Genomic DNA, 25,754 nt, shown 5'->3' with positions numbered 1-25,754 from the left:
TAGTGACTGACGGGTTCTTGCAAAGTTGGCTGGTCTGTTGATGAGCGCATCCTTGACGTGCTTTTTCCTTCCCTCCTCCTATAAAAGATAAAAAGCATCAAGATCTCAACAGTTTTAGTCTTATTGTGGGCAGTAAAAAAAAAAAAAAAACTAGTGTATGAACTGTGATTTGACCAGTTTGGCTTTTTATAGCATATTTACTGTGTGGTCACAATGAGAATTAGACTATATATTAATGACTGGGAAAAGTAAAGAGGTACAGGTGGGGAATTAACAAGGCAGTTTCTGCTTAGGAGAAAAAAAATCCCCTAAAATTACTTCTGTCATTATATAACCATATTTAAACCAATATCATATCATCGTAAACTACATTTAAAAATAAGCTAAAATAGCCTACACACAGTCTGGAGTTTACTTCATGGAGCTGCACTTCAGACAGATGAGAGCAAATCTGTCTGACTCAAAGGAAGCCTTTGTAACTTTGTGTTGTGCTCGGGCACTAAGGATAACTCAGTGTTTTGGGGTGGTCATGAAGAAATGTAAGAAAACATGGTAGGAATAACAAATACAGGACATAAATAATCCTTAAAGTCTTTATGCAGTTAACTCTATTTGTAGCTAGAGTGTCTGCAGAAACAAATGCAAAGAAAGAAGATTGGTTATTTGTACTCCAGGAGCCAAAGATGTTTCAGATCAATTTCTCAAAGTTAATGGTACCTGAAATCTGACAGAATGTAGTCTGGAAAATAATAGCCAAAGACAGAAACGAGTAATGTAAACAATTTCAATTTCTTAGGCACTTATGTTTATAATATTTTTAATAAGCTGAGACGCTAGTTTTTGGTACAGGTAATTTTTTTTCTGTGGTTGTTCATTGTGAACAGAGAAGGGAAGTTGAGTGTGATGTTTTATCAAAAAGAACAACCTACATATTCTAGTGAAAAAAATGAGAATAAATTCACAAATTCAGACTAGCATACTTAAGTGGAAATGGCCCAATACAAAGCTGTTCAGAGAAAATAATTGGAAGATTCTAACACTTGAAAGAAGATGTAGGCACGAAGAGTGGTAAAAATTAAAGGCTAGAAGGGAATGACTTGTGAAGAAAGATTAAAGGAAATGAACGTGCGTAATTATTACATTTAGTTATCTGTGTGCTTGGCGATGCTCAGATCAAGAGGGATGATCCCTATACTAATTTGGCTAAATAGCTACTGGGGGATGATGAAAATGTCTAAAAGCATTTTTAGCTTTCAAGTAGCAAGAAAGGGTTCATTTTGAAGTCCAAAGGAGGTCTAAGTAGGAGTAATGAAATGAGATGAGGTGAAGCCTATCTTTGAGTACTGTTTAAAAAAAAAAATCCCCAAAAAACAGCCAACGTGCTGGAGATGTTGGAGTGTGTAATACTCTCTCCTGACGTTTCAGTGGATTGTCCTACTACTTGAGCTGTTTGAAATTTCAGTGAACAAAGCATTCGTAAATAAACTTGAGAAAAGGATTCTGTGTTGGATTTCTATGATATCACATGGTAAAAATTGACAATATAAGCCTTCTAGTGTACTACTGAAACATAATTTATGTAAATTCTTGATAGAATAGGCATTAACCTTCATCCTTACTTCAGTTCTGCATTAAGTCTTGCCTTTGATACGGTAATCTTAATTAAAACTGAATATTTTATGATTTAACTCCCTCTGCATCCTGAATGGAACAATGCCCTTATCTGTATTACCTATAGAAGTTCTATTTATATAAAGAATCTATTGCATCAGTTGATAGTCTTGCTTATAGTCGTATTCACGTGAATAAAAATGCTGAAACTCAGAGGTGTAATTTGTTTTAAATTAATTTTATTTTATAACCAAATATTAAAAAACTAGTTTTACAACTTTTCCAACAGATTACGTTGGGAAATATCTTGTGAGTAATATTCTTTTAGGAAAACAAAAAACCCAAAAATATGCATAAACGAGAAAAATAAGTATTTAGAGATGTGATATGGAGATGCGTCATCACAACTGTCAACCACTGTCACCTTCATGGTATATAGGTAGTAAGAGAAAAACTGCTCATTTTGATGATAAACCCTAATATGTTTTAAATAGAAAGAAGTTGCAGTTGGAAATCAGGGGCATAGAAGTTTGGCCACGTATTTTTCATCTGTTTGTTGGTGTTTTTTCTTTTTTCTTTTTTGTTTGTTTTGCAGTGATTACAGCTGAGCACTGTCCTAGAGAAGTACTGGAACTAGCCCAACTTTCCAAGCATGTGCTCACACATACATCCAAGACATAACTTTAATGTAGAGCAACTCTGTATTTGAGGTCACTGATAGACGTGTTGAGATGATTCTCTGCTCATTAGTGGAACCCTTTGGAAAACGACATTTTCTGGTTTTTGAAAAGATGGGCAAATAATTTGCTTCAATTATTTTATAATGCATTGAAAATATATTTATTTTTTTCTGTTTTATCTGTAGGTGCTTGCTGTATAAGCATGGCTGAGTACGTTGTATAAAACGACACACAGTTATCAACCTCATCAACTTTATAAGGGCGCAGGGAATGTGACGTGAAGTGGCAGTACTGAAAAAAGATTATGCAACTCAGACTTAAACTATAGAAGTTAAGGAAGAGTATAAGAATCCATACAGAAAATTGTTAAATTTATTTTGAAGCATGCCATCTTTTTTGAAGTTATTTAATTTCATATTGAAGTAAAGGTGACAGACTTAAGATTTCAGATGAAAATATAGCAATGTTATAGCATAATGTCTGCAATAATCATTACTGAGTAGCTGACTTCATATTTAGATAAGTAATAATTTCATTGGTATGTTGAAGATTTGGATGACCTGATATAAGCTAATACTGTTTTACTTCTGCAAGTCTAACCTCTTGATTAAATAAGGTTTGTCAGTCATTCCCATCAGTACTTTGCATATATTTTCCTTTGTCTTAGCTTTTTCCTTTGTCGGATCTAAATAATATTATTGGATTTTCCCATTACAGAGAATCTAGAGAGCAAATTTGAAAGTTAAATACATTTATTGGTTAGAGGAAAACACAGAAAATGTGTAGTAAATAAACCATATTATATCTCTGATTCTGCTACTAGATCATTGCAGGAAAATTTTAACATCTGGTCTCACTGAAGAAAATGGAACTATTTCATAACACTATTTCCTTGCTGTGTGCCCCTGTCTAATGGTATTTCCAAATGTAGCATGTAGCAGTTACATGGAAGTTGGAAATTATTGATGTTGTCTGTAGCTCTAGCCCAGGGGATTTTGTGTTGCTGCTTACAGGGAACACTAAGGGTTAAATTCAGTTAAGCATTTCCCCAGCTTTCTGGGAACCTGGCAGTGGCTTTCTTTCAGTTGCTTTGTGATGGGAGGAACAATACCTGAATTCAGCCTTGGGTTGTGCTGGAGACTGGGAAGGCACTAGGTTATAGTGTCAGCATTGGGCAGTGCCCAGGGAGTGCTTCAAATACTGTGGCTCAAAAAAGGGGAATGTTAACAAGGCAAGTCTAAGATAAGACCATGAGTGTGTAGGGTTTTGTTGGTTTTTAATCCATTTCTCTCTGCTTGTGGTTTTCTTTTTGGTTAAATTAATCATGCTAGCTTGAATCGGCTGCATTCTGCCACTGGTAATTGTAGCCTAGGCTGCAGTTGGTGATGGGCCAGCCCCCAAGCAGGGGGACGGGGGATTCCCCTTGGGCAGGGCTTACCACATGGAAAAAATTGCCACTTAGAGACTAAAATCTAAGCCCTGAGCCTAGATAATGGTTATAACCTAGCCTATGAAAGATCTTACTGTCAGGTATTCTTTCATCAGACAACTGAATGGAAATTACATTTCTGAATGAACAACTAACAGTTGATTTGTGAAGTGGGTCATCCTGCATACATTAACATCTACTGCCCGTGCTTCATCCATGATCCCCTCAAAGAGCAACTGCTTGTGGGGACCACCGGGAAGGTTTGGTTGGAGGAAACTGCTTAGGAATCTTGTACTTGTTCCAGTTTTCCAAATTTTTTTTTTCTTTGGAAGAAGGTTTTGGTTTATATCTGAATTTATTTATTTTTAAAATAAAGGATATACGTGTTTCATTAATGAATTGCTGTACTTCTACTTCCAACTGTTTTTGTTTTATCTGTAAAACTGAAGTACTTCCTAAGCTGTTGAAGATAAAACTCTGGCCGTGTTCCTTTCCACCCCCACCAGAAGTCTGTAGTATGTTTGAATGTGATTACGTACCAGTGTCTACTCCATATCTTCACAGTATCAGCTTTTCAGAGGGCTGCTTATTTCTTAAGCTTCTCCTAGCCTGGTTTCCTGAGTAGCATCCATTGCATATCTGACACATCTTTCAGTCTGTTTACATCCTCCACGCCTTTTTTAGCTTATCTGGTTCTGACTAAAACGGATGGAAAGTTGAATGTTTCAAAGGCATTAAAGTCCAACAAATGTAATGAAGGGTGGTGACCACTGCCTTCTGTTCAGTGGTTTTCCAGTTTGAGCTGGTGCTGGCCATCCACCAGGAGCTAACCCAGACTCAGCCATGCGGTGTGGAATGTTTTCACCCATGTGCATCTGGGGAACAGAAGGTGTGTGGTGTGCCAAGTGCTGTAATGAGAAACAGGAAGGGGTTGTGAGGGGATAGAAGTAGCTGAAGTTGTAAGTGCCATGGTCTGGGGAGTGAAATTTGAGCCTTGTGCGTTGGCGAAGGCTTATGGATATAAGTTTTTATCTTTGAAGAACAGTTTCTTATTTAATTCAGTTCAAACATGAAACATTGTATCACTTATATTTTATTACGTTAAGCGTTTTAATACACTGAAGTTCTGTAGCCTAGAAATCACAGCTTTGTATAGCTGCAAAATTCAAAGGCAGCTTTGTGGAGAGCATCTGTCCAGAGAAGCTACCGTTTCAGATATTGTCCCAGTAGATTATGTGTATTTTTAAAACATGCTAATGTTTTTGTAGACGTCTTTTTAGACAGATTGTAAGGCTTTCAACATCCTGCTGCAGAATATTGCTATATCTAGCAATGTCTTCTATTGGCAGTAGTTTAGTATGAAGTATCAGCTTTGTCATCCATTGCAGGTTAAAACAAAAAAAAACATGGTTATTATTCCAGTCTTTGAGGATTTCTATAGTTATAATTAACTTGAAATAGAACAAGTTTTATTTAAAACTTCTAAACGCTGCGTAGCGTGGGCTGCGCAGGCTGAACCTTCCTGTGAGGTTTGTTTTGTTTTTGTCTGTTTGTTTTAATGCTCCTACTTAACAGAAGAAGAAGTCATCTCCGCTGTGCTTGTGTGAATTATTTTTGAACAGGAAAATGTATCCATACAAAAAGTACCAGAAATTACGTTACTGTAAAATGAAGCATTTGTACTTCTTTTCAAGTTATAACGTTCTTGTGATTTAATTGTTAAATTACATTTAAAACATGCACACTTACTGGTTTTGTTTTAATGTCTTTTAAGGTGGAAAAAGCACCTACATACTATACTCACCACGTGAGATCCTTTTACTAATCTGGAGAGATTTGGGGAAGAGAGGAGGCATTTGTCTGTAGCTAAGAGTGGTCTCTTTTACATGAAATTGTGAGTTCTACTAGTAGAACTATTGGAATTTTCCTTTCCTTAAGAACTTCATAAGGAGTGTTAATCACATTTAGTTGTGTGTGTGTGTATTTACAAAAGATATACCATGACAGCTTACATTTCAGTGTATCAAAATAAGTTGTATTTGGATGGTTTGGAGAGCTCCAGCTCCATGAAGGCAGCATATTAAAATAAAATTTTTCTCAGCATGTGTGTGTGAATGTGCTTAAACATGAATTGTCCCCAGTAATGGAAGAAATCTACCAATTGCTGAAGTTGGGTGAGAGTACTTTTGTTTTTACTGTTAAGTTTGTTGGAATGGTTAAGAAAAATAAGGTGATGAAGGTCCATGGCAAACAAGATCATTTTTTTGAACAGCACTTCCAAGTCTCTTCTTTAAGGTAACATTTGAAAACATAAATTGAATACATCCCAAACACTTTGTTTTGGTTGTCATCTAATTGTGAGCACAAGATTCAATTAATTCCTGAGCATTTTGTTAGGCAGATCCACTGCAAATGAAATAAAAAGATCAAAACTGGAGGTAAAATAAGAATAATTTATCCAACTAATACACACATGCGTTTAGCTTTATTGTGCAGGTTGCAGGATAATGCTGTTATTTTTGGTAGAGTTCTGAGGAAATCATTTGCTTTGCTGGAAATGTGGTTTTACTGACAGTCACATAAATATTTGTTGATATCTGAATATGCCTACATCTATCTATTTTATTTTTCTTTAGAGAAAACTGAGTTTTGGATAATACATTCGCTGCTTGTAAAACCTCCCCCACTGCTTCCAAAATGTCAAAGGCAAGCACAGGGATTTAGCTATACAACTTCTATTGAGAGTAATTGGATTTGTATGGCTTCTATCCATGCTGTTCTTCTGAAAATATTATGGCCCCTTGTATATAAAATGTAACAATGTGGTCAAGACCATAATATCACAAAGAATATTTGAACCAAACAGTAAAATCAGATTGTATTTATGTTTGGAGATTAATAACTTTTGGTTTACTATAAATGTAAGGTTCCTGTTTCGGTATACTGAGTGAATACTAAGCATGTGCTGTGCTAGCCTTAGGGCTTCACTTTTTCTTAAATGCATGAAGCATTTACATAGGAGTCTTCTGTACTTAACTCAGGAGGGGGAAGAGCATTTCTGATTCATTAATCCCTTTTTCTTTTTGTAAGTAAGTGGGTCCTTCACATCGTGCCCTCAAGAGGTGTAAAATATACAAAGAAGTGGGAGGAACAAGTAAAATGGTGCCTGGCTTGCTATAATGTATAAATTCAAAATCTGTCTCTCTTTGCAAGAGGAAAAATAGCAAGGAGGGAAAGGACAGCACTAAATTTACTGCATGTGCTTGCATGATGCACAGGTTTGGGATAATTATTTTTTCTCTTGTTGAATAAAGTGAGTCGTTACCATGGTAGCATTCGTATTGCATAATTTCTCTGTTATAAAATAAATTGGGAATCATTTTAGGGACAGAAAAGTCTTTCTTTTATGAACATTAATTCTGTTTTATTTTTTAGTGCGAAATTCTTTGAAGTGCAGTTTCCGAAGTTGGTAGCTTTAAATTATTCTTGGGGTGAGGAGGTCTCAGTACGCTTTGCAGATAAAATCAGCCATGTTAATGATGTGTAGTGCCTCTGCCAGACCAGATATGCAGGCACAAAGATGTCCTTGCATACTGGGGATGTAGTTTTAACAGTAACTTGTTGACTTTGAAGGAAGTCTCCACTGTCACTTCTCAGGTTGCTACTTCTTGTAGTAAAATCAAGTATAACCATTAAAGAGGGTGCAGCCTGCCAGGCACCTCGGAAGGAACAGTTTGGTTGTCCCGATCTGATAACGAGTTCCCACCAGTGGTCTGTTTTAATGAATCATCTTGGGCATGTCAAGAACTTCAGGCAGAGCAAGTCTGAGTTTTCAGTGACAGAGGGGAAGGCCTTCGAGTTGAGTGCTTTCAGCCCTAGACGACAATTCATCTCTGCTGCTTGAGTTTCCCCTACTGAAAAGCAGCAGGCTAAAACCAGGCTAAAAGCTCCCTGATCCACCGATTCTTTGATACCATTCTTTGTTACAAACATTTGTTGACTGCAGTGGTAGTTCTTGTATGGACAGGTTAAAAGGTACAGGAGGGATAGTTATTTCTTCTCACTAAAGAGATTCCAGAAGATAGCTTTGGGACTTATTTATCCATTATGTAAAGCTTCTGTGAAAAACCTTCAAGGAGTGGAAAAGTCTTCAAGATATAGCACAGTCAATGGAACAACAAGGAACTTTTCATCAGACACTTATATTGCCTTTACCAAATCATACCAGCTTCCCCTCTTATTGCTTTGGTTTCATTTTTCTCCTGTTTTTCTCGTTGCAGTAGACAGAATAGAGAGAGATAGGCTATATGTGTAGATAAAGTCTATATCTCCCTCTGTAGATAGGGGGAGAGTGACTTTCATCCATAAAATGGAAAGATTTCACTCACTGTTTGATTCTTTCCTGCACTTTTGCGTCCATCTTTTCATTAATCTCTTGCATGGATTTTTTTTGGTTTAGTGATCAACGTGATACTTTCTGGGGTATAACCTTCTTTATGGTGATAACATTCAAAAATCATATTTACTATCACTGAACGTTACAAAAAAGTCTTGACACAATGATTAATAAAAAACCACCATGAGTGGCACAGCCATCAACTGAAAAAATCAATGTTAATTAGTCATGGAAACTTGAGACTTGCATTTTTTTTGATTGCGTTTTATTCCTCTGAAACTAAAGTGGGATGTCCTGTGCTGGTTTTTCTGTGCATTAATCCTTTTCTGGTCTACATATAGAAATTGCATTGTGCATCACATCAGTGCTCCGTAAATGATGATAAAATGATATAGGAGCCATATAGTCAGTGTTCACTAGCTACACCAATTTTAATCCAAACTTTATAGCAAGATGCTTTAAGTTATGAAGGAGGGTTGTATCTTTGAGTGTTTCTGTCAGTCTAAATAGTATCATCTTTGTATCCTGGAAGGGCAGGACAAATACTAATTAGCTGCATACTGCCCTTACACCATACTTTCCTTTTGCAGTATTTAGATGGAATGCACACACTGCTCCCAAGAGCAATTCAAAGAGCAATTTCAAGAGATTACTTGAAGTGTAACAGTACTTGATACAAAGTTTGTCTCTTCTTCTATCCCAACCTGGATATTTTCTTCCCATTTTATTACTTGTCTGTAGATAAAACTGAGTTAAATTCTTTACCCTGTATAGTTAGCAGATTTACAGCATACTACTTCATCTGTTTTCTTGGTTGACTGTGAACTTCTCTACCTGACATGTGTGCTTGCCAAATGTGTTAGAAGCTATTTTTTCCCAGGTTGGGAAAGCTAAGTGATACACTGTGTAACTAGCAAATTTAACAGTTGTGATGGAAACTGCATACAAAAACAGTGTTGTGTTTGCAGAACAGTCTATTTCCTTTCAAATTAATTGCTAAGAGATGATGCGCTGTGCTGACAGGTGATGTTTCATGCTCTTTATCTGATGAAACAGTACAACTGAATAAAAGATGCAACGCTAGTACTTGTGCCCACTTTTAAGGGTTCTCTATCCAAGAAGCTTAAGGATATTTATAGATATATTTTGCAATTGTATCTGAAAGGTATTTAAAGGATCACTGAAGTTAAATTTTTAATATTTCATGACATCAATTCATGGATGACTGGAAGCTTTACTTTCTGTAGGATGATGAATACAAATGGATGTTACAAAATCACAGTCACTATTGTAGTGTAAATTTGCTGCATACTTATCAATTTTTATAAAAAACAAAGCAAAATTTTCTTATTGTTGATTACAGCCATTAGTTTCTGTGCTGTTACAGTAGGGTTTCGTTATTTTTCAAGCAATTAGGATGATTGACTTACTGAGTGATGGTCTTCATCCTAGTATATGCAACCTTATCATCATTTTCTCCTGCAATGTGTTGATTAGGTTCATTAATTTCCCAGTTTAGCAATCTTTTTAGCTTCAGTTCTACAATGCGAGAACAAAATGAAGTGCCGTATTTCAACAGATCAGATCCGTATGTGTGAATAATTTTGTATGTAATTACTTACGTCCTCGAAATGGAGATTACCCAGGAGTGTATGTTGTAGAATTTCTCTTGCTTACAGTTGTATTGTACACTTTCCTAAGCATGCATTGCTGCTCCTTTCAAGAGACAGCACACTGCAACAGAAGAGATCATTTTTACCAGGATGAGGTATTTGTATACTTCAGTGATACAATTTATTTCTATTTTTATTTCTATTGCTATCTGTTTCTATTATAGAACCACTGAAATGTGTGGAGATGTATGTACTGTTAATTTCGAGTGTATGCAGTGCTTCTCTTGAGTAGTTGGGATACAATAGGTTATTGTGGGCAGTTCTTTAAAGACACTGAGCTCTTACACGTGGTATGTATTTGAGGGCAGGTTGCAGACAAGGGAGAGGGGCTTGTTAGAAACAAACCATATATGAGAAAGAAACCAAGGAGAAACATTTTTTCAAGGTTGGACGGGGCCATGAGCAGCCTGGTCTAGTACCAGATCTGGAGGTGGCAGTGGTGTTGGAACTTGATGATCTTGGGTCCATTCTATGATTTTTACCAGTAAACACAATTTTAGATTTGATTTTAGTAATCCCAAGATACAAAATAAATTTCTTTAAATTGTCATTTTTTCAGAGCAAACTCCTACTTCAGACAACTGTAAACGTTACCATTTATCTAGCCTTGTGGATAAAATGTCTGTTTTTTGTATTTCAGAAGTATTTAGGTCAAATCTTCCTGGAGCAGTTGTTTTAATTAAAAATTCTTAAAATCTTTTTTCCTTATATAAGCTTTGGATCAATATTCTTTTAACACTTAATTATCATAATCATAAAAAAAATAGACTGCAGTTAACAGGCTTTGAAAATCTTTTTCTTAGAGAAAGCAAGGTAATTTTGTCTCAGAAGATGCCCCCAAATATCTCATTATGGGAATTACCCTTTAATTTCATGAGTTCTGTTCACAGCATTGTGAATCAGTGAGTGCTGATTTTTGGTTCAAGTCAGAAATCCTCATTGCTTCTGTTATTTTTTCAAAGCCAACAGCAGTAAAAGGTCAGCAGTTGTACACAGCTCTACATTTTGCTGAGAAGGCAGTATTAAAAATTTAGGGGCCTTCTAAAACATGAGTATCACGTCATGTCACTATCACACATATTTGACAACATGTTTAAGGTTAGTCTCTTCTGTTCTGGATCCAACTTGTCTTGCATTATCTAGACAGCTGCCATTGTTGGACAGAGGTGCTGTAAATAAGGGATTTTAACAACTAGGTGAAAAGTCACTGGAGTTTAGGATTTAAGATTGTGTGCTCAGTATCTTTTTCATTAAAAGTTCTCTTCAGGGAAACAGTCTGTGTGTGTGTGTGTGTGTGTGTGTACATACTTATGTTTGTAAATATAGCTTTTTAAATGCTTCTGGAAAAACACTTGGAATGTAAGAGCTCTGCGGAAATGAATCTGGGATGGTGGGGTTACAGAGAGGCAGACAGATACTTCCACATTGCCTGTGCCTTGAAAAATAGCCAGCCTTTGCTTGGCGTCCATGTTGTGAAGCTGCCTGACTTAAGTAATTAAAAGAACTGTAAGCATCATTCCCCAAGTGTTCTTTTGACCCTTTACCATCTTGGTTTGCTCTGATTTTAAAATTCAAAAGAGAAAGGCAAGTACTTTTGAATCATCTGTCTACAACTTGTCTCTGTAGACCCTGTGGTTAGGACTACTTTCCCCAGGTTGTTATGGAATGATTCAAACGTGTGTGCATCCAGCAGATTTTAAGTACATTCAACTCTTGTTTTTCAGCATTTTGGAGGATCAAAATAAACTGCAGTCTGTTCCAAGACTAGCAAATTTCTAAAGAAATTTACATATATCCTCGGGTACAGAAATGTATTTTGAGATAAAATTATTTAAGCAAATTTTTAGCGTGCCTCTCGGGGTAGATGACAAAGTACTTTAACATCGTTGTGAATTGCCTTCTATTGTTCTCTTTCTCCTTCTGCACACTGAATTAATGCTAAAGTAAATGTTCTAAGAGAAAAAGGATCTTTCTCCAAATTTATCTACCAAGTAAAAATAATGGAGAATAAATTCATTTATAATTCTGGAGAACCATCTAAGAATAGTTCAAAAATGAATAAATGAATCATTGAATTGCTTTCAGAAAGTTCTGTTATTGTGACAATTATAGTGGGCAAGACAAATGCTCTCACTGCTTTTGAGATATCTGACACTTCTCTGGAAGCTGGTAGGAAGAAGCAAATTTTATTTTTACTTTTTTCCCCAGACTGCAGGCTGTGGAGAAAATAGGGTGATTAATATTGAGAAAGTTCATGTGGAGACCCAAGAGAAGGGTGAAGGGGAAATACAGAGTAATAGGATGTAGAAGATCAGATTTTGTTGATATTTATTGATTTATTATATAACCTCTGGTGAATGTGTCTTAACAGCTACTAGTTCATATCAGACATGTAGGGAAGAATATACAACTGGCAAACATAGGATGAATTTGTCTGGCATACATTACAGCTTCTCACTCTGTGTGGCTCAGCTGTTTGCTGCAGATTTGACAGTCTTTGTGTTTAACAGCCCATGGTTGTATGGATTGTATTAAGCTACTTTCTTAACTTCATAAAACCCTGTATCACCTCACTGAACTTCCAGTGGCCAGGTGTGCCACAGACTAACTGCATATTTGAAGAAATGCCACCTCCTGTGCTTTTGTTGCTTACTTTTTTATCTTGCCTTTTTATTTTCCTGGGGTGTTTACTGAACCTTGTTTCAGTATCCATTAAACAGGAGCCTTGTTTTCACTGCATTTTAAAAAGTTGTGGATTTTTTTTTAATGATTTTTGAAAGTGAAGATGTGAAGGCTAGAGATAATGAGAAAGTACGGGTGGGAATATGGTAAAGGAGAGATGAAAGGATGCTGCGCTGATGACTCAAGATTTGCAGGTATCTGAGCCATTCTGTGATTCTATAAATTAAATAGTCACCAAACAAAAAGATGTAGATGACAGATTTGAAGAGAATTGATTATAAAAAAGAATATAAATTCTAGGGAAAGGTAAGGATGTCTTCTTGAAGGAAAAAAATACATAGGCTTTACTTGTGATTGAAGAGAAAAGCCATCAAGGAAGCTGATTTACAGGAGTGTAGTAGAAATAGAAAGCTTCTAGTATGCTGAAATGGTCTGAAAGGTGAGTGATTTACAGGACGGGAGGAGGGGAGAAGGAAAAAAAGTGAAAGATTCACACTTACGCCTTGAATCAGCCTATGAGATCAGCAGCACGTTTTGTCAAATATTTAGCGTAAGTGGGACGCAAAGTTAGACAGAGTACAACAAGGCAAGTGATACACATTGTTTATACAGTGGGAAAAATACCATATGGGAATGGTGGTTATGACCCATATAACGGAAACTGAAGGAATTTTGTAATGTAAACATTCAAGATTCTACACCATGGGCTTAAGAAAGTTTTCTACTTGAAGATGTTCCTGAAAGACGTTTAAGATGGTATGGTACAAACTAGTGGGCTGAGCAGCATAAAATTCAAGAGTAAGTAAACATTTTTGCTGAAAACAGAAGGATCATCTTTTTAAAAGTGTAAGAACTGTTGAAAGTTTTGTCTGTCTTAGTGAAGGACTGAGCTACCAATGGGACAATGGCCAAAGAAAGAGCCAAAAGTGTAACTTGTTTAAATCTATAAATGAAGTCAGAGATGACCATAATACAGAGATGCAGAATAACAAGTGCCAAAGATTTGACTAAAAGCACTGTGCTCATGTAAATTGGTCCTGAATGAAATGAGTTAAGAACCCGAAGCAAATTTCCTAGGATTCTGGAAAAGTCTTCTATGGGAGTCATTGTGTTAGAGAGAAAATGTTTCTTGCTTTTATGATAAAACATAGTGCACTCATGAAAAAAATGCTGTGACCTAATGGTTTCAATAACACAGCATGATCATGATCCAGGAAATACTTAAGATTGAAAGCTGAAAGTAGAATTGTAGGGAGATTGCGTGATAGTTTTTAAAAGAGAATATGATGCAAATCTCCCTGCCTGCCATGCTGTCAAAAGTGCAACCTGGTAACAGCTAAGCATATTGAGAAAGCAAATATTTTACAATTCTTAAATGGGTATAAAAATAAAAAGTTAAAAAAAAAAACCACAAAAAAAAACAGCAAGCCTAAGCAGCATAAGATTTTAGAAGTAACAAAGTGGTCTGAGCTCACTTGTTGAACATTTAGTGACAATTGTGCTGTCACATCTGGAATTTGCCACCATTTTTGTCTTGTTCAGGTTAATTATCAGTGCCAGTGATCTGATTGCTCCATCTGAGAAAGTCTTCTGTAAAGTACTGTCAACCCATTGATGATATGTGCAGAGATTACTTAAAATGTATGTGGTGTGATGTATAGAGTCAACAGAAGAATATGAAAAGCAATGCAAAAATAACTGATATGGGGGGGGGGAACTTAACAGCACAAGTATTCGTAGAAAAAAAGAAAAAAAGGGCTTCTAAAGGGGATTGGATACCTTACAGTTGCACAGCAGGGACAAATATATCTGCCATGCACTGCAGCATCTTGTTGAGACACCCTGTGTGTTACCAGTGGGAAGACAACAGTGTTCCTCCCCTGGAGCCATGTCTGGGATATCTCTCTGGCTTTGGCCAGAAACATTAGGGTTACATTCAGAAGATGGTTGAAAGAGAGAAGGAATAATTTAAGCTGAGACAAAGATGACAACCGAAGCTTATAGTAGTGAACCTTTAACTGTACACTTAAAGGCTGTAAGAAGTTTGACAGGGTAAAGAATAAGGCAAGAATGGTATGGTGTAGTTAGAAATATTGGAGTGCTACTGAGAATGGAAACTTTGACTCGCTACCAATGGAAAATTTGACAAAATACTTTACAAAGTATTTAACTGTCTGTTAAAGTGTAAGCATTCAGAAAAATATTGATTTACTTTTAATAATTTTTATAACAACAGTTTTGATCAGTTGCTGGCTTAAATATATCTAATTGCTATTTCTATCGTTAACTTCCCTTTTGTTGGCTTTCCTACCAGGGCTGGCACACTGAACATACTCTGGATATAATTTTAATTGAAATCATTTTGAGTGGTTGTTTTTTCTGCTCACGTAATTCGTGCTGGGGTCATTGAATTCAGCTCCAGGAGACTGGTTCTGCAGTCATGCTGACTGAAAGGTGCTTTCTAAATAGCATCTGGTTTTCAGACTGTCTTGCTGAGCAGCTGCAGCTTTATCGTGTGCCTGAGTTGAACTACAAGCAGCAGTGGGGTTTGAACAAGTGCACAAGCTGATTTGTGCTTTGAGAGCTGTGTGGTGGCGGTACTGCAGAGTACATGGGTGCATATAGATTTTAATGATTGTGAAATAATACAGTACTCTTGTTTGAGTATTATAGCTTAAATTATGGAAGTTCTTAATACCTTGACTGGTTTGAGGTTCAGAATCATAAAATAGGTTAAAGCTGTCAGTTTCAGAAAGTAACCGAGACTTAAGAGTTGTGGTTAATAGTACAGCAAGGTAATTAGAAATTGTAGACTGTGGAGATGAAAAATACCCTGTAGATCATCCAGTACATCTCTGCCAGTTTGAGATTGGTTCCTAAAGCAGTATTTTTCAATAGAATTTTGTCTAGTCCAGTTTAGAGTGTTCCACTTGGTGATACTTCAGTCACATCTCTTATAGCAGTCAACATCATTTTCTCACTTTAGTTTTATCCATTAACTTCAAGATATGCCACACGATTTATCCAGACTTCTTCCTGAGGTAGTCTGTTGTTACGGAACCAAACCAAACCTTTGTGTGCCTGTACCTCTGTTCTGAATTCAGTTGTGTTCTGCACCTCTGTCAGTGCTTTCAGGCATGCCGTGTCGATGGGAAGAGCCTGGCCTTTCCCCATGGACAGCTTTCACTTCTGGAATTCTTCTTGCCCCCTCGCAGCAGCATGCTAACAAAGCCTGCCTTTGTTTCTCTGGGGGAATGATGCAAGGCCGTCTGTTAGCTCAGGCTGATAGGAAAAAGGCAGCCTTTAAGGATGGCTGGTGGGTGACTCTGTGTTTTTTCCAGAGGTTTCTCCATGTCTGTCTCTGACCAGCGAATCTTCAGAAGCATTCTGAGGGGTCACTGCAGCAACAACTGGCCATGTATGTGTGGGTATTCCCACCTTGCAGCCAGGCTTTCAGCAGCAGGTTTCTCACATAAATGCATTCCGAAGAAAGCTCGGTCCTGGTTTATTTTAGAACATAAAAATGACACCTATTCTTTTTTCTCTTTCCGTTAACTTTTCTTTAAATTTTCTTGTTCCTCTTGTAGAAAATTCCATTTACTTATTAGCTTTTGCTGGTGTTAAATTATTGCCACATAGAACTTTAATTTTATGAATAGCTTTAAAATATTTCTCCCAACTGTAATTTCCTTTGTTCAGAAGATTCTCAGTAAATATTCTTCTTTTATGTCACCCACACAATTCTTCTGGCTAGTTGCTAGGCTCTTCTTGCCAGATGTTTTTTTCCAGCTTTTGTGACAATGAAATGCAGCCACTGAATGCACAGTGTTTAAGGAGGGAAAAAAAAAAAAAAAAGCTTTGAACACTTCTTTGTGCTAAGAAGTATAATTACTCTTTTATTTTTTCCAAATATGATGACATTTCTTCATTTAAGAATAGATTACCTCTGAAGTTACCCATGCCCCAGGTAAGTTCCAGATGCTCAGCTAAGGGAGCCCAAATCCCTAATGTGAGGGAAAATCGAGCCTTCTGTGACCTAGATGATATAATAACTGATGAAGAAAGTCATCTTTCCTATGAATCAGATCTAGATAGATGGGTTGAGTGCAAAATGCTTCAGGGACTTAATTCCAGTTGTAGCAAAACTGAATCTTCTGACAAAACAGCTTACTGCCAGAAGTGTGCATCACCCCGTTCTGTCGCTGGCCTATCCATGGAGGTGTTGTGTTGTATTTGTATAAAACAGGAAACAAGCAAACCAAAAAAAGTTATTGCTGTGTGACAGAACCCTCATAAAACCCTTGGTTTTGATTTTTCCTGAACCTGTTGAGAAAGCTGTGCAAACAGAGCTCTGGGCTGCTGCCCACAGAACCACATGGAGGCTCTTGCATGTGTCCTCCTGAGATCTCTGCCTGTCTCCATGTACGGAGCAGATATCTAGCTAGGTCTTGAATTCTACTCTGAAGACTCGCAAGTTAGGAATTCTGGAATGTAACCTTTGACTTTCTGTAGGTGGCCTGATCCCAGGGCTGCTTCCCTGAGATATGGACTCTGTTTTTGTCAGTTCTGAGCCCCTTCAGGGAGAGAGCTGTTTCCTACCTGAATTAATTAAAAACATGCATGAATTGAAAACAGCAATTCTGTCTACTTCTTCCTTTTTAAGCAGTCTCAACTACGGAGCTCAGTGTTCAGACATTCACTATGATGACATTTTTATTAAGCTAAATAAGTGGAGGACTTTTCAAAGAAATGAGTAGAATGTGGCTTGCTTACTAACTAATTCTGACATGATCAAAAACCTTGTGTCTGGTAGTATTGGGTCTGAAACATTAATGAAACTTCTCCTGTAGTCTGACGCTTTTGGATTTCTAGTGTCAGCCTTCAGTGAGGAATTTTATACTGCTGACCTTATGTTACATATGTGGCATTTGGTGATAGTTGGAAAAAAATCAATTATGATTTGCTATTAAATCATGGCTGGAACATTTGCAATGCAGCAGCAAAGTCACTATTGCATCTCACAAAACTGCAATAGCTCCAAGCTATCTCTAGGCTTTTGCTGGGCTCACTGGAAGCTTTGAGGGGCCTTCTGCAGTTCCTTCACTGGTAATTCCTGAACATGAGGCCAGCTGCAAGTGCATATCACAGAAGTGATTAGGCAGTAATAGGGCACTGGGATGTAAAACAGTAATTGCAACAGCAGACTACTACATTGTGTTTCTTCACTAGCTAATAAAGACTTTGTTGGATGAAGAGTGTAGAAAAATATGCTTTCAAACTCATGAGTATTCTAAGAAAACAAACACATAACAAGTTTGAGATAGGTTACTATTCAACGACAAGTCCAAAATGATTAATGATCTGTGTTTTGAGCCATGTACACTATAGCAAGTTCAGTTTTCTTAAGCTTTCAGCACTAATAATTTGTAAATCATCTGCTTCTCTTTAATGTGATTTACTGAGCTGAATTAAGTCTTTGTCTTGGTGAGCAGAGAGAGGCCTGTGTTCCTTAACCAGACTCCAAATACCTTACAGAAAGATGACATCCTAATTACTGTTGCCTAATGCCATATAAAGAAAGTTAAGCACAAACTCATGTAAAAGATTGCCTCACTCTTGATGCTTGTATTTTTTTCTATTCTCCACAAGTGTCATTTTTTCATATCATGTCCACATGAGGGAAATTTGTACCTCCTGCAAGTTTTGGCACACTTTTGAAGACAAAGTTCACTTCCAGTGGAAAAGTGGGGTTATTACTGAGTTTGGGTTTTTTTTAATTGATTCTGATACTTGCTATCTTTTATAGCACATGCTTCCTTAAAGTTTTGAATTGATGCTCTTTCTCAATACGTTCATGCTTCAGATATTCCTTACTGTATTATCTTTACACAGAAGCAGATCATAGCCTTTTGTTTTGTGGTGGTGATTGCTTGTTTGTTTTCTGAAAAGTAGGGCTGTGCTGAGATACCAATTCTTGTTGCACTGAGTTGTCAGCAGCATCTTTTGCAAAGGCTAGGGAAATATTTTCTCGTTCTCTGCTTTTACCTATTTCTTTCCCAGGGGTGGTGGCAGGGCGGCAGCAGAATCACTGCAGGATTCTTTCCTGAGGCAGAATAGCCTGACTGCATTCAGTGCTGACGTCCTTTGACTGCACTTCGGTGATACTGCAGTCATCCCTGGGAAGAAGAAGACAGTGACAAATATGCTGGTACATTGCTGTACCGCTGCAATAATCGGCAGCTCTGCCAAGGCACTGCATGAGTTGTTATAGGCAAATTTCTGTCCTTTCAGGCATTACTTATTTTAAGCACGTGGTCTTCAGGCATTTTCTTTCTGACCTTTGAATTCCTTTCTTTTAGCTGGAATAGAGTGATACTAACCATCTGTTCAAAATGTGGTATGAGCTGGAACAAGAAAATTCAACTTCGAGTGTGAAAATTGATGAGGAGGTCTTCAGATACAAAGGAAAGAGAATCAAAGTCTGTCCTGGCTGTCAGGCAGAGATTTGGAAGATGTTCACTTCATGCCTGTTATTCTCCCCCAAGATCTTCCTCTCTCTGATCGGAACTCCAGAATAACTTTGATTTGAAGGATTTAGCTTGTATGCCTCACTGCCTGTGCTGAAAATGTCATAGAGAAAATGTACAAACATTCCTGAGTTTTCTAGTTCCAGGACTATGTGAAAATCAGTGAGAAACTAAGAGTAACTTTCTGAAGTATGAGAATATTGTAACTTGGGAAGACACACTGATGACAAATAGGAAAAAAAAAGATTGCCACTGCTCTTCATGTTAGCAAAAATGATTAATATTACTGATGTTTCTTGTTTGCAGATCACCTCCCTTGTGACTCTCCAGTTGTTGTCCGTGGTTGGCAACAATGACCAGCTTGATGGACCCCGATACAAATGTACCGTATCTCTGGACTTCATCAGAGCTATTGCCCGGTGAGCCTTCTAGAGACCCTTAGTGTTATATGTGCCAGTCTGAATGGGACTTAAAACCTGTATTTTTCCCAGTCTTTATGTTAGCTCTCTGCAGATCAGAATGGGTATCTGTGGATATCTTTGAAGAATGAGTGAATGAGTCTTATCTACAGGAGGTGTTGAACTTGAGATAAGTTTCAATCCTGTTTTGAAAAACAGCTATCTTAGAGTGACAGGAGTAGGCCAGGGAACTGCTTTAGTGTGTCATAGTAACATACTGTCTCTGTGTTTAATGAAAGTCAGGAACTTCCTGTGAATATACTGATCTAAAACAGCAATCCATTTTATTACCAGAGACACGTTATGGTATTAAAGTCCAAACTGATATTTAATTCTCAGAAGTGTTATTTTACAACTTATACAAAAGCTGCCTACTTTATAAGAAATCTTCCATGTTGTCTGTCTTCTGTAGTTAATACAGACTAATTCAGTAATTCAGTGTAAATACGTCAAAGGTAGTAATTACCTGTTCCTTCAAAGCCTTCAGTCTGGGAGTTGGAGAGCAGTTCCAGATGCATCAGGAGAGATGGTGATAAATTACAGACAAAACTGCATGCAATATATAGGCAGCGATCCAACTGATGTCTCACTGACATGAAATCCAAACAGTATTACCTCACACATGTTGCTGCAGCCAGCTCAATTAGCAGGTCTTGGTAAAAGAATATGTAGCCAGACCAGAGCCCAGGAATGACGTGGCAAAAAGGAAAAGGTTATGAAGGCCACCTCTCCTCTGTAATATGGGACTTCAGAGGAATCTGTGTTTCAGACTATATCCCCTATCCTCAGTACACAAGTTGATTCCTTGAGCTACGAAATGTCTGATAGTCCGGTCAGTGAACCACACAGGCACAGTGAAGCAAAACTTCATCTTGTTCAGACCTGGCTGGGCCATAACTGCTAGCATCTCCAGGGCTTTGCTACATCAATTTGCTGTTCCCCGCAATAAAGTCACATGTGAATGATGCCCTGAAAAAGCTCCCACTGGTACCAAGTACAGCAGACCATCTGTTTAGCAACATGGATCACTGTGTGCAGACATCCCCATGCTCTTGCTTCTGCTCTGACTTACTATGAGTACAGAAACCAGTTCTAAACTCTGTACTATGAGTTCTCAAATTCAGACACTTGAAACGATGGCCTTCGCCTACAACTTCAACATCCTTTGAACATTTGTGGACTCCATTAGAGTTGCCATACAGTACAGGTGGAGAGAAAACAGGACCAAAACTTGGGCTATGCAGCTCATGTTTAACAGAGAAAGTTGATAGAGAAGTTGTCACTTCAAACCTCAGTGCACAGCACATTGCTCTGGCCTTTAGGTCAGATGTGCATGCATGTATCCTGACTGATTCTTCATACAAGTTATGAAGAAGTCAGCAATTCCCTCCCCACCCCCAAGTAATTTGGGAATGTGTATAAGCTGCACAAATAGGTCCATTTAAGTGATCTGACATTTTAAAGTTGGACTTTTCTTTAATCCTGTTTTGTTTTTTTCTGTGATTATTCCTTTGTTACACATTTTTGAGTTTTTTTCCAACCCACTGTCTTTATTATATCCTTAAAAAAGACATAGTTGAGATTAAAAGTTTCATGAAGCCACAATAAATGGGTTTCTCCCTTGTCTTGATGAGACTTGCTAAAGGCTGAATGTATGATCATTGGCTAGCTGTGCTCTAACGTTGCAGCTGCCTGTAGTTTTTAACCACAAATGGAAGAAGTGGAAGAAATGGAACTACTTTGGCATTTCAACCACAGTACAGTTTGAGTAAGCAGACTGTCTCCTGATTCTTTCATCTCCGTTACTACAGTAGCACTAAAATAACTTTAGTCATCAAAACCCTCAAAGATCTCATCCTTGTTAGCATTTCAATGTTGCTGCTGGACAAACTTATTTCTGCAAGAGAGTAGGGCAGGCAATTGTGCTCTCTTCTTCCTCTCCCCACCCCTATTCAAGGTATTCAGCATTTATTTATTTATCTATTTATTTATCTAGAGCAAGAATGGAGTCAGCTTTTTTTTTTTTTTTTTTAAGCCAAAACACACCTGCTTTTGAAAAAGAGTAGCAAACTTAGTTGACTTTCAGGTGGCTTTTAGTGTGGTAACCTCTTCCAATCCAGGGTCTTTCAGTTTAATACTATAGAGCTCCATGTCTCTCTCTGTTCTGTTACATACGTTCAGCCTTTGCAGATAAATTCCCATGCTTTTTACTATGTAGTATTTACATTTTCAGTTCAAGTCAGTTGAGGCATTTCTTTTTAAGAAACTTTTCATTTCTGATAAACAGATCTCAAACTCAAGTTCATAATCTTTCTGTAGCTGAAGTAAGAATGACTTAATGTTCATAGAACGTCATGAAGCTTTTCATATAGTCTCTAATGATCTTGTTCTTATGACAGTGGCTGAGTTCCAGTTAGCTAATAAGGTTGATGTTTGTTACAATGCAGTTTGTTTCTGCTTTATAACTAGCATTTTTATTGAGCAACATAAGGTAATATGAATCTAACAGTGGCATTTAATTTCCTTCAGTTTTGCCATTGGATTATTAGGTAGACTCCAACACCTTATATCTTATTAGGTATCATGGGGATTTCTGAACTTTTTCTCTTCTCAACGTGTTGTTCTATAAAAACTTCTTGAAAAGTGGGTTACAGAACAGTGTGTGAGTAGAGAATATTAAATGATTGCAGCCTAGAAAATAAGACATTCAGACAGTTAATCTCACTTAGCATTGAGAACAGTTATTTTTGAATCGTTGAATACTTAAAAACACAAAAACCAAAAAAACTTTTAATTTTATCCTTGCCATTATATGCAGTAATTTGTGTTATTTGTTCAGGCAGTAAATCTCAAAGTCTGAGTGTTAGATGCATGACAGAATGAGTTTGAAGACAAAAAAAATAATTATATGTTTTATTTTACTGCTGTTCATTCTGCCTGCTATTGAAGTATAAAAGTATACATTAAAATCTTCTATCCTATTGAGTAGTGTTCTCGGATTTTTCAAATTTAGCTACCAATATGGGTCAACTAGTGTCAAGACTGAAAGAACACAGACTGCAAATGAGTGGAGATGAAGGAGTTATGTAGTACATGGTAAAACAGGTGGTTTGGAAAATGAACAAAACATTCAATAGCATAAAAGGCTGCAACTTTGCATCGCCAACAGGAATATCATATTTACCATATGAAAATGCATTTACTTAGATATTTTTGCTGCTTAATGACTGGAATAAGAATCAGTTGTTGCTAGAAAGCTGCTTTATTTTTTTCAAACTTAACAAAACTTGAATAAATAGAAGCTAGGAACTTAATTAAAAATTAAGTTAAAAATTAAATCTCAATGGCTTTTATTTGGAGATATTCCTTGATTTTGATAGTGCTGTGTCTCACATATCTGTCTCCAAGCAGGTTGAAGTCTTAGCACTGTTACGATGCTTGCTCAAATATACTGTGTTTTTGTTTATAGGACTGTGAACTTCGACATAATAAAGTACTTGTACGATTTCTTGTGAAAACAAGCTTCACAGCCATATGGACACTGTGACAATGACTAAGGCAAGCTGTGTTCATCTCTCTACTTAGCTGGCCAGAATGAGGAGTATTTTGGCTCTCTTGGATTTGTCCAAACAGGTGCTGGCCCAGCATGGATTCTGATGAAAATATTCTGATTGGTCTGGGTAGATCTGAGCAGAAGACTATTTACCGGGGACCCTGGAGTATTTGGAAGCAATGTGTTAATTATAAACAGCAGGGTTTGAGCACAATCTGTTCTACTCTTAATGATGTTATCTTAACACTGAAATTGCCTGAAACCCATTTACTTAGGACTGCATTTTGCTCTATGAACTCTCCCCAGTGCTTTGAACATGGCAGCAGCCCTTGTTTGTATGCCCAGTCTTTTCACTTCCTCTCCACAGGAATCTTTCCAATTGCCTGCCAAAGTAGCTTTTCCTGAGGCTACCATTTTAGAAGAGTGGAGCAGTGAAATACAATAAATAAAAGCAAAATATTTAAAATCAAGCTGGTATAAATGCTTTCTCTTCAGTCATTCGTAGGCAGAGTGTTACACTGTTATACGGAGATCACAGTGATTGGGAACTCCCAATTAATCATCATACTGTCCTTTTTCAGACCACTCATAAATGTTGACTATGAATCTATTTTTATGATACTTGCTTTTAAAAACTCGTTGATTCATGAAATTCTAACGTGATGTTGAACTTGAAAGGTTTTTTTTTTCTTCAACATTTTACATTCCCTTTAAGCTCCAATTCTGTGGAGTGCTAATTATAATACTGTTTTAAAGAATATAATTTAAGATGCACACTGTGGTGGTTTTTGTAACACTGCCTGTCCTATAGAGAAGTGTGGCACAGCTGCCGTTCCATCGGAAAGGGAGAGGTTCAGCAGTTGACAAAGTATTCCTGTAGTGGTTGCCCAAGCAAGGTGTAATAAAGAATAATCAATGTAATTCTGTAACAGCATAAAGCTTTGATTTTGGAAACATATAGTGAAACTATATTTGTCTCCAATTTACAAGCAGAGGAGTCCCAGCTGGTGTTACCTCTGTAGAGTACTGAAATCCACTGGCCCTCTTAAGGATTATTGTCTTCATAAATCTAAAGCTTTTTTCACCATCTCGAAGACTCAGGGCCCCACAGCCTGTTATTTGGGAATTTTGTTCCTTAATGCTTGCCTTTGACTCTTTAATAGTTTAAGACCAGCTACGTCGTGTGTTGACCACTATGGATTTCTAAAAAGAAAACTACATGTTTGTCTTGATATTGGAGATGGTCAAATACCCTGAACGTGTGTAGCTCTTTCTATTTATTTTTTTTTTTCCAATTGTGAATGTATAGCCAGGCTTCTGCTTCTGGATTTGGACTCAGATGAAGGAGTTCCAGGTGAATCTAAGCAACAGAAGCATCCTTCTGGCCAAGCTGTCATTTCCCTCCTCGGGAGAATGTGAAAGGGCAGCAATGAGTCATCTGTGTGATCCGTTTTCCTTCCGACTGCTGAGCTACTTCAAACCCTGCACCTGTCCATGAGGTGGCAACATTTGTCACCCTTGCTGAAATAAATGGATGCAAATACATGACCTGTTTCAAAATGTTTATTGCCTACTTTTATTTTTACTAATAAAAATGTATGCAAATTGTTCTTGGGACTAAACTTTACAGCTCCTTCTTTTTTTGGAGCTTGTGATGGTCTCAGCTCAGCTCTTGTGCTTGTGCTTGGCCTGACTACCAAGGGCTGAAAATTGACGAAGGAAGTTTGAGCTGTTACATCTACACTAGCCCACGCAGAGAAACAGCCATGCATCATAGCTTTTCCAGATATCTGATGTGGATTACACTTGGATATGTGAAACATAATGTGATTGATACTAATTTATGAAGTCCTACAACACTCAAGTCACAACATTTTGAAAATTCTGCAACTGACCTTTTTTTACAGCTTTCAACAAAGGGAGATGGGGCTGTACTGCTGGAGAAGGACAGTGCCAGCTTATGAAGGTCCTGCTCAATGGTCGCCAGCACGGCTGAAAACCAAAGCACCTACCAAGTCAGTCTTCTAAGAAGCACTTCTTTGGAAAGTTTTACTACCAACAGCAAGTTCTGAATAGTATAACACTTCAAACTACCCTGCATAAAAATATCAGAAATAATCAAATAGTTCTAGAGAATGCGTGCAAACAGAATACAAGGAGAACATGGAATGCATCCTGGGTGAGTATAAGGATGCATAAAAAAGCTTTGTCATCTCGGAGTCGTGCAATGTTTATATCTAATATCCCACCAGAAGGATTTTTACCACTTGGACTAATGCCTGATCATTTCAGGAATGTTTTTAATGCTGTTGATGATGTACATTGATAGAAGACGCAAAAGTCAAAGGCTTCAAACAAAAAAGAAAAAACAAACATAATGGTCTTTTGCTCTGATATAAAAGCAAGTTGACCCCAAGTCAATGTTGTATGGTTAAATCAATTCCAAAATCTTAGTATTTTTAACTATGTGAATCCATAAACACATGTAAGTGCTTGTAATAGCACTTAATGAAATGCACAGCATTGTTTTGATGTTAAAATTCAGTTGGATGTTATAAATCAGCCCACATGTATAGGTAAGTGATGTTTCTTCTTCATTGTTCCCATATCTTTTTTAAAAAGAGATCAAGAGCAGAACCAGTTGAGGACTTAATTTCTAGGTGCTAGGCAACACACAGGCAATGTACATGGAAAGTACTAAACATGCTGTTTCAGAACTGATGTGCCTTTGCAGATGTTTGAGTG

At 37.3% G+C, this 25,754-nt stretch overlaps 1 protein-coding gene across 3 annotated transcripts in view; it reads left to right on the top strand.

Moving 5' to 3' along the window:
* Positions 1-24,992, top strand: part of ORC5 (origin recognition complex subunit 5) — a 69,134-nt gene extending 44,142 nt beyond the window's left edge. For 2 of the 3 annotated variants that reach the window (XM_042872866.1, XM_042872864.1), the window contains exons 14-15: positions 19,305-19,417; positions 22,926-23,479. In XM_042872866.1, the coding sequence (XP_042728800.1) occupies positions 19,305-19,417; positions 22,926-22,971 (159 nt within the window). In that variant the 3' untranslated portion in view covers positions 22,972-23,479. Of the gene's footprint in view, positions 1-19,304; positions 19,418-22,925; positions 23,480-24,916 lie in introns of those variants that run through there. The other variant, XM_042872865.1, reaches the window with a different exon arrangement.
* The last annotated feature ends 762 nt before the right edge of the window (positions 24,993-25,754 follow it).

The sequence above is a fragment of the Lagopus leucura genome, unplaced genomic scaffold (genome assembly GCF_019238085.1).
Source record: "Lagopus leucura isolate 7727_CA_CO unplaced genomic scaffold, USGS_WTPT01 Super-Scaffold_100008, whole genome shotgun sequence".
NCBI classification, from domain to species: Eukaryota; Metazoa; Chordata; class Aves; order Galliformes; family Phasianidae; genus Lagopus; species Lagopus leucura.
This window is presented reverse-complemented; position numbering and strand designations above follow the sequence as displayed.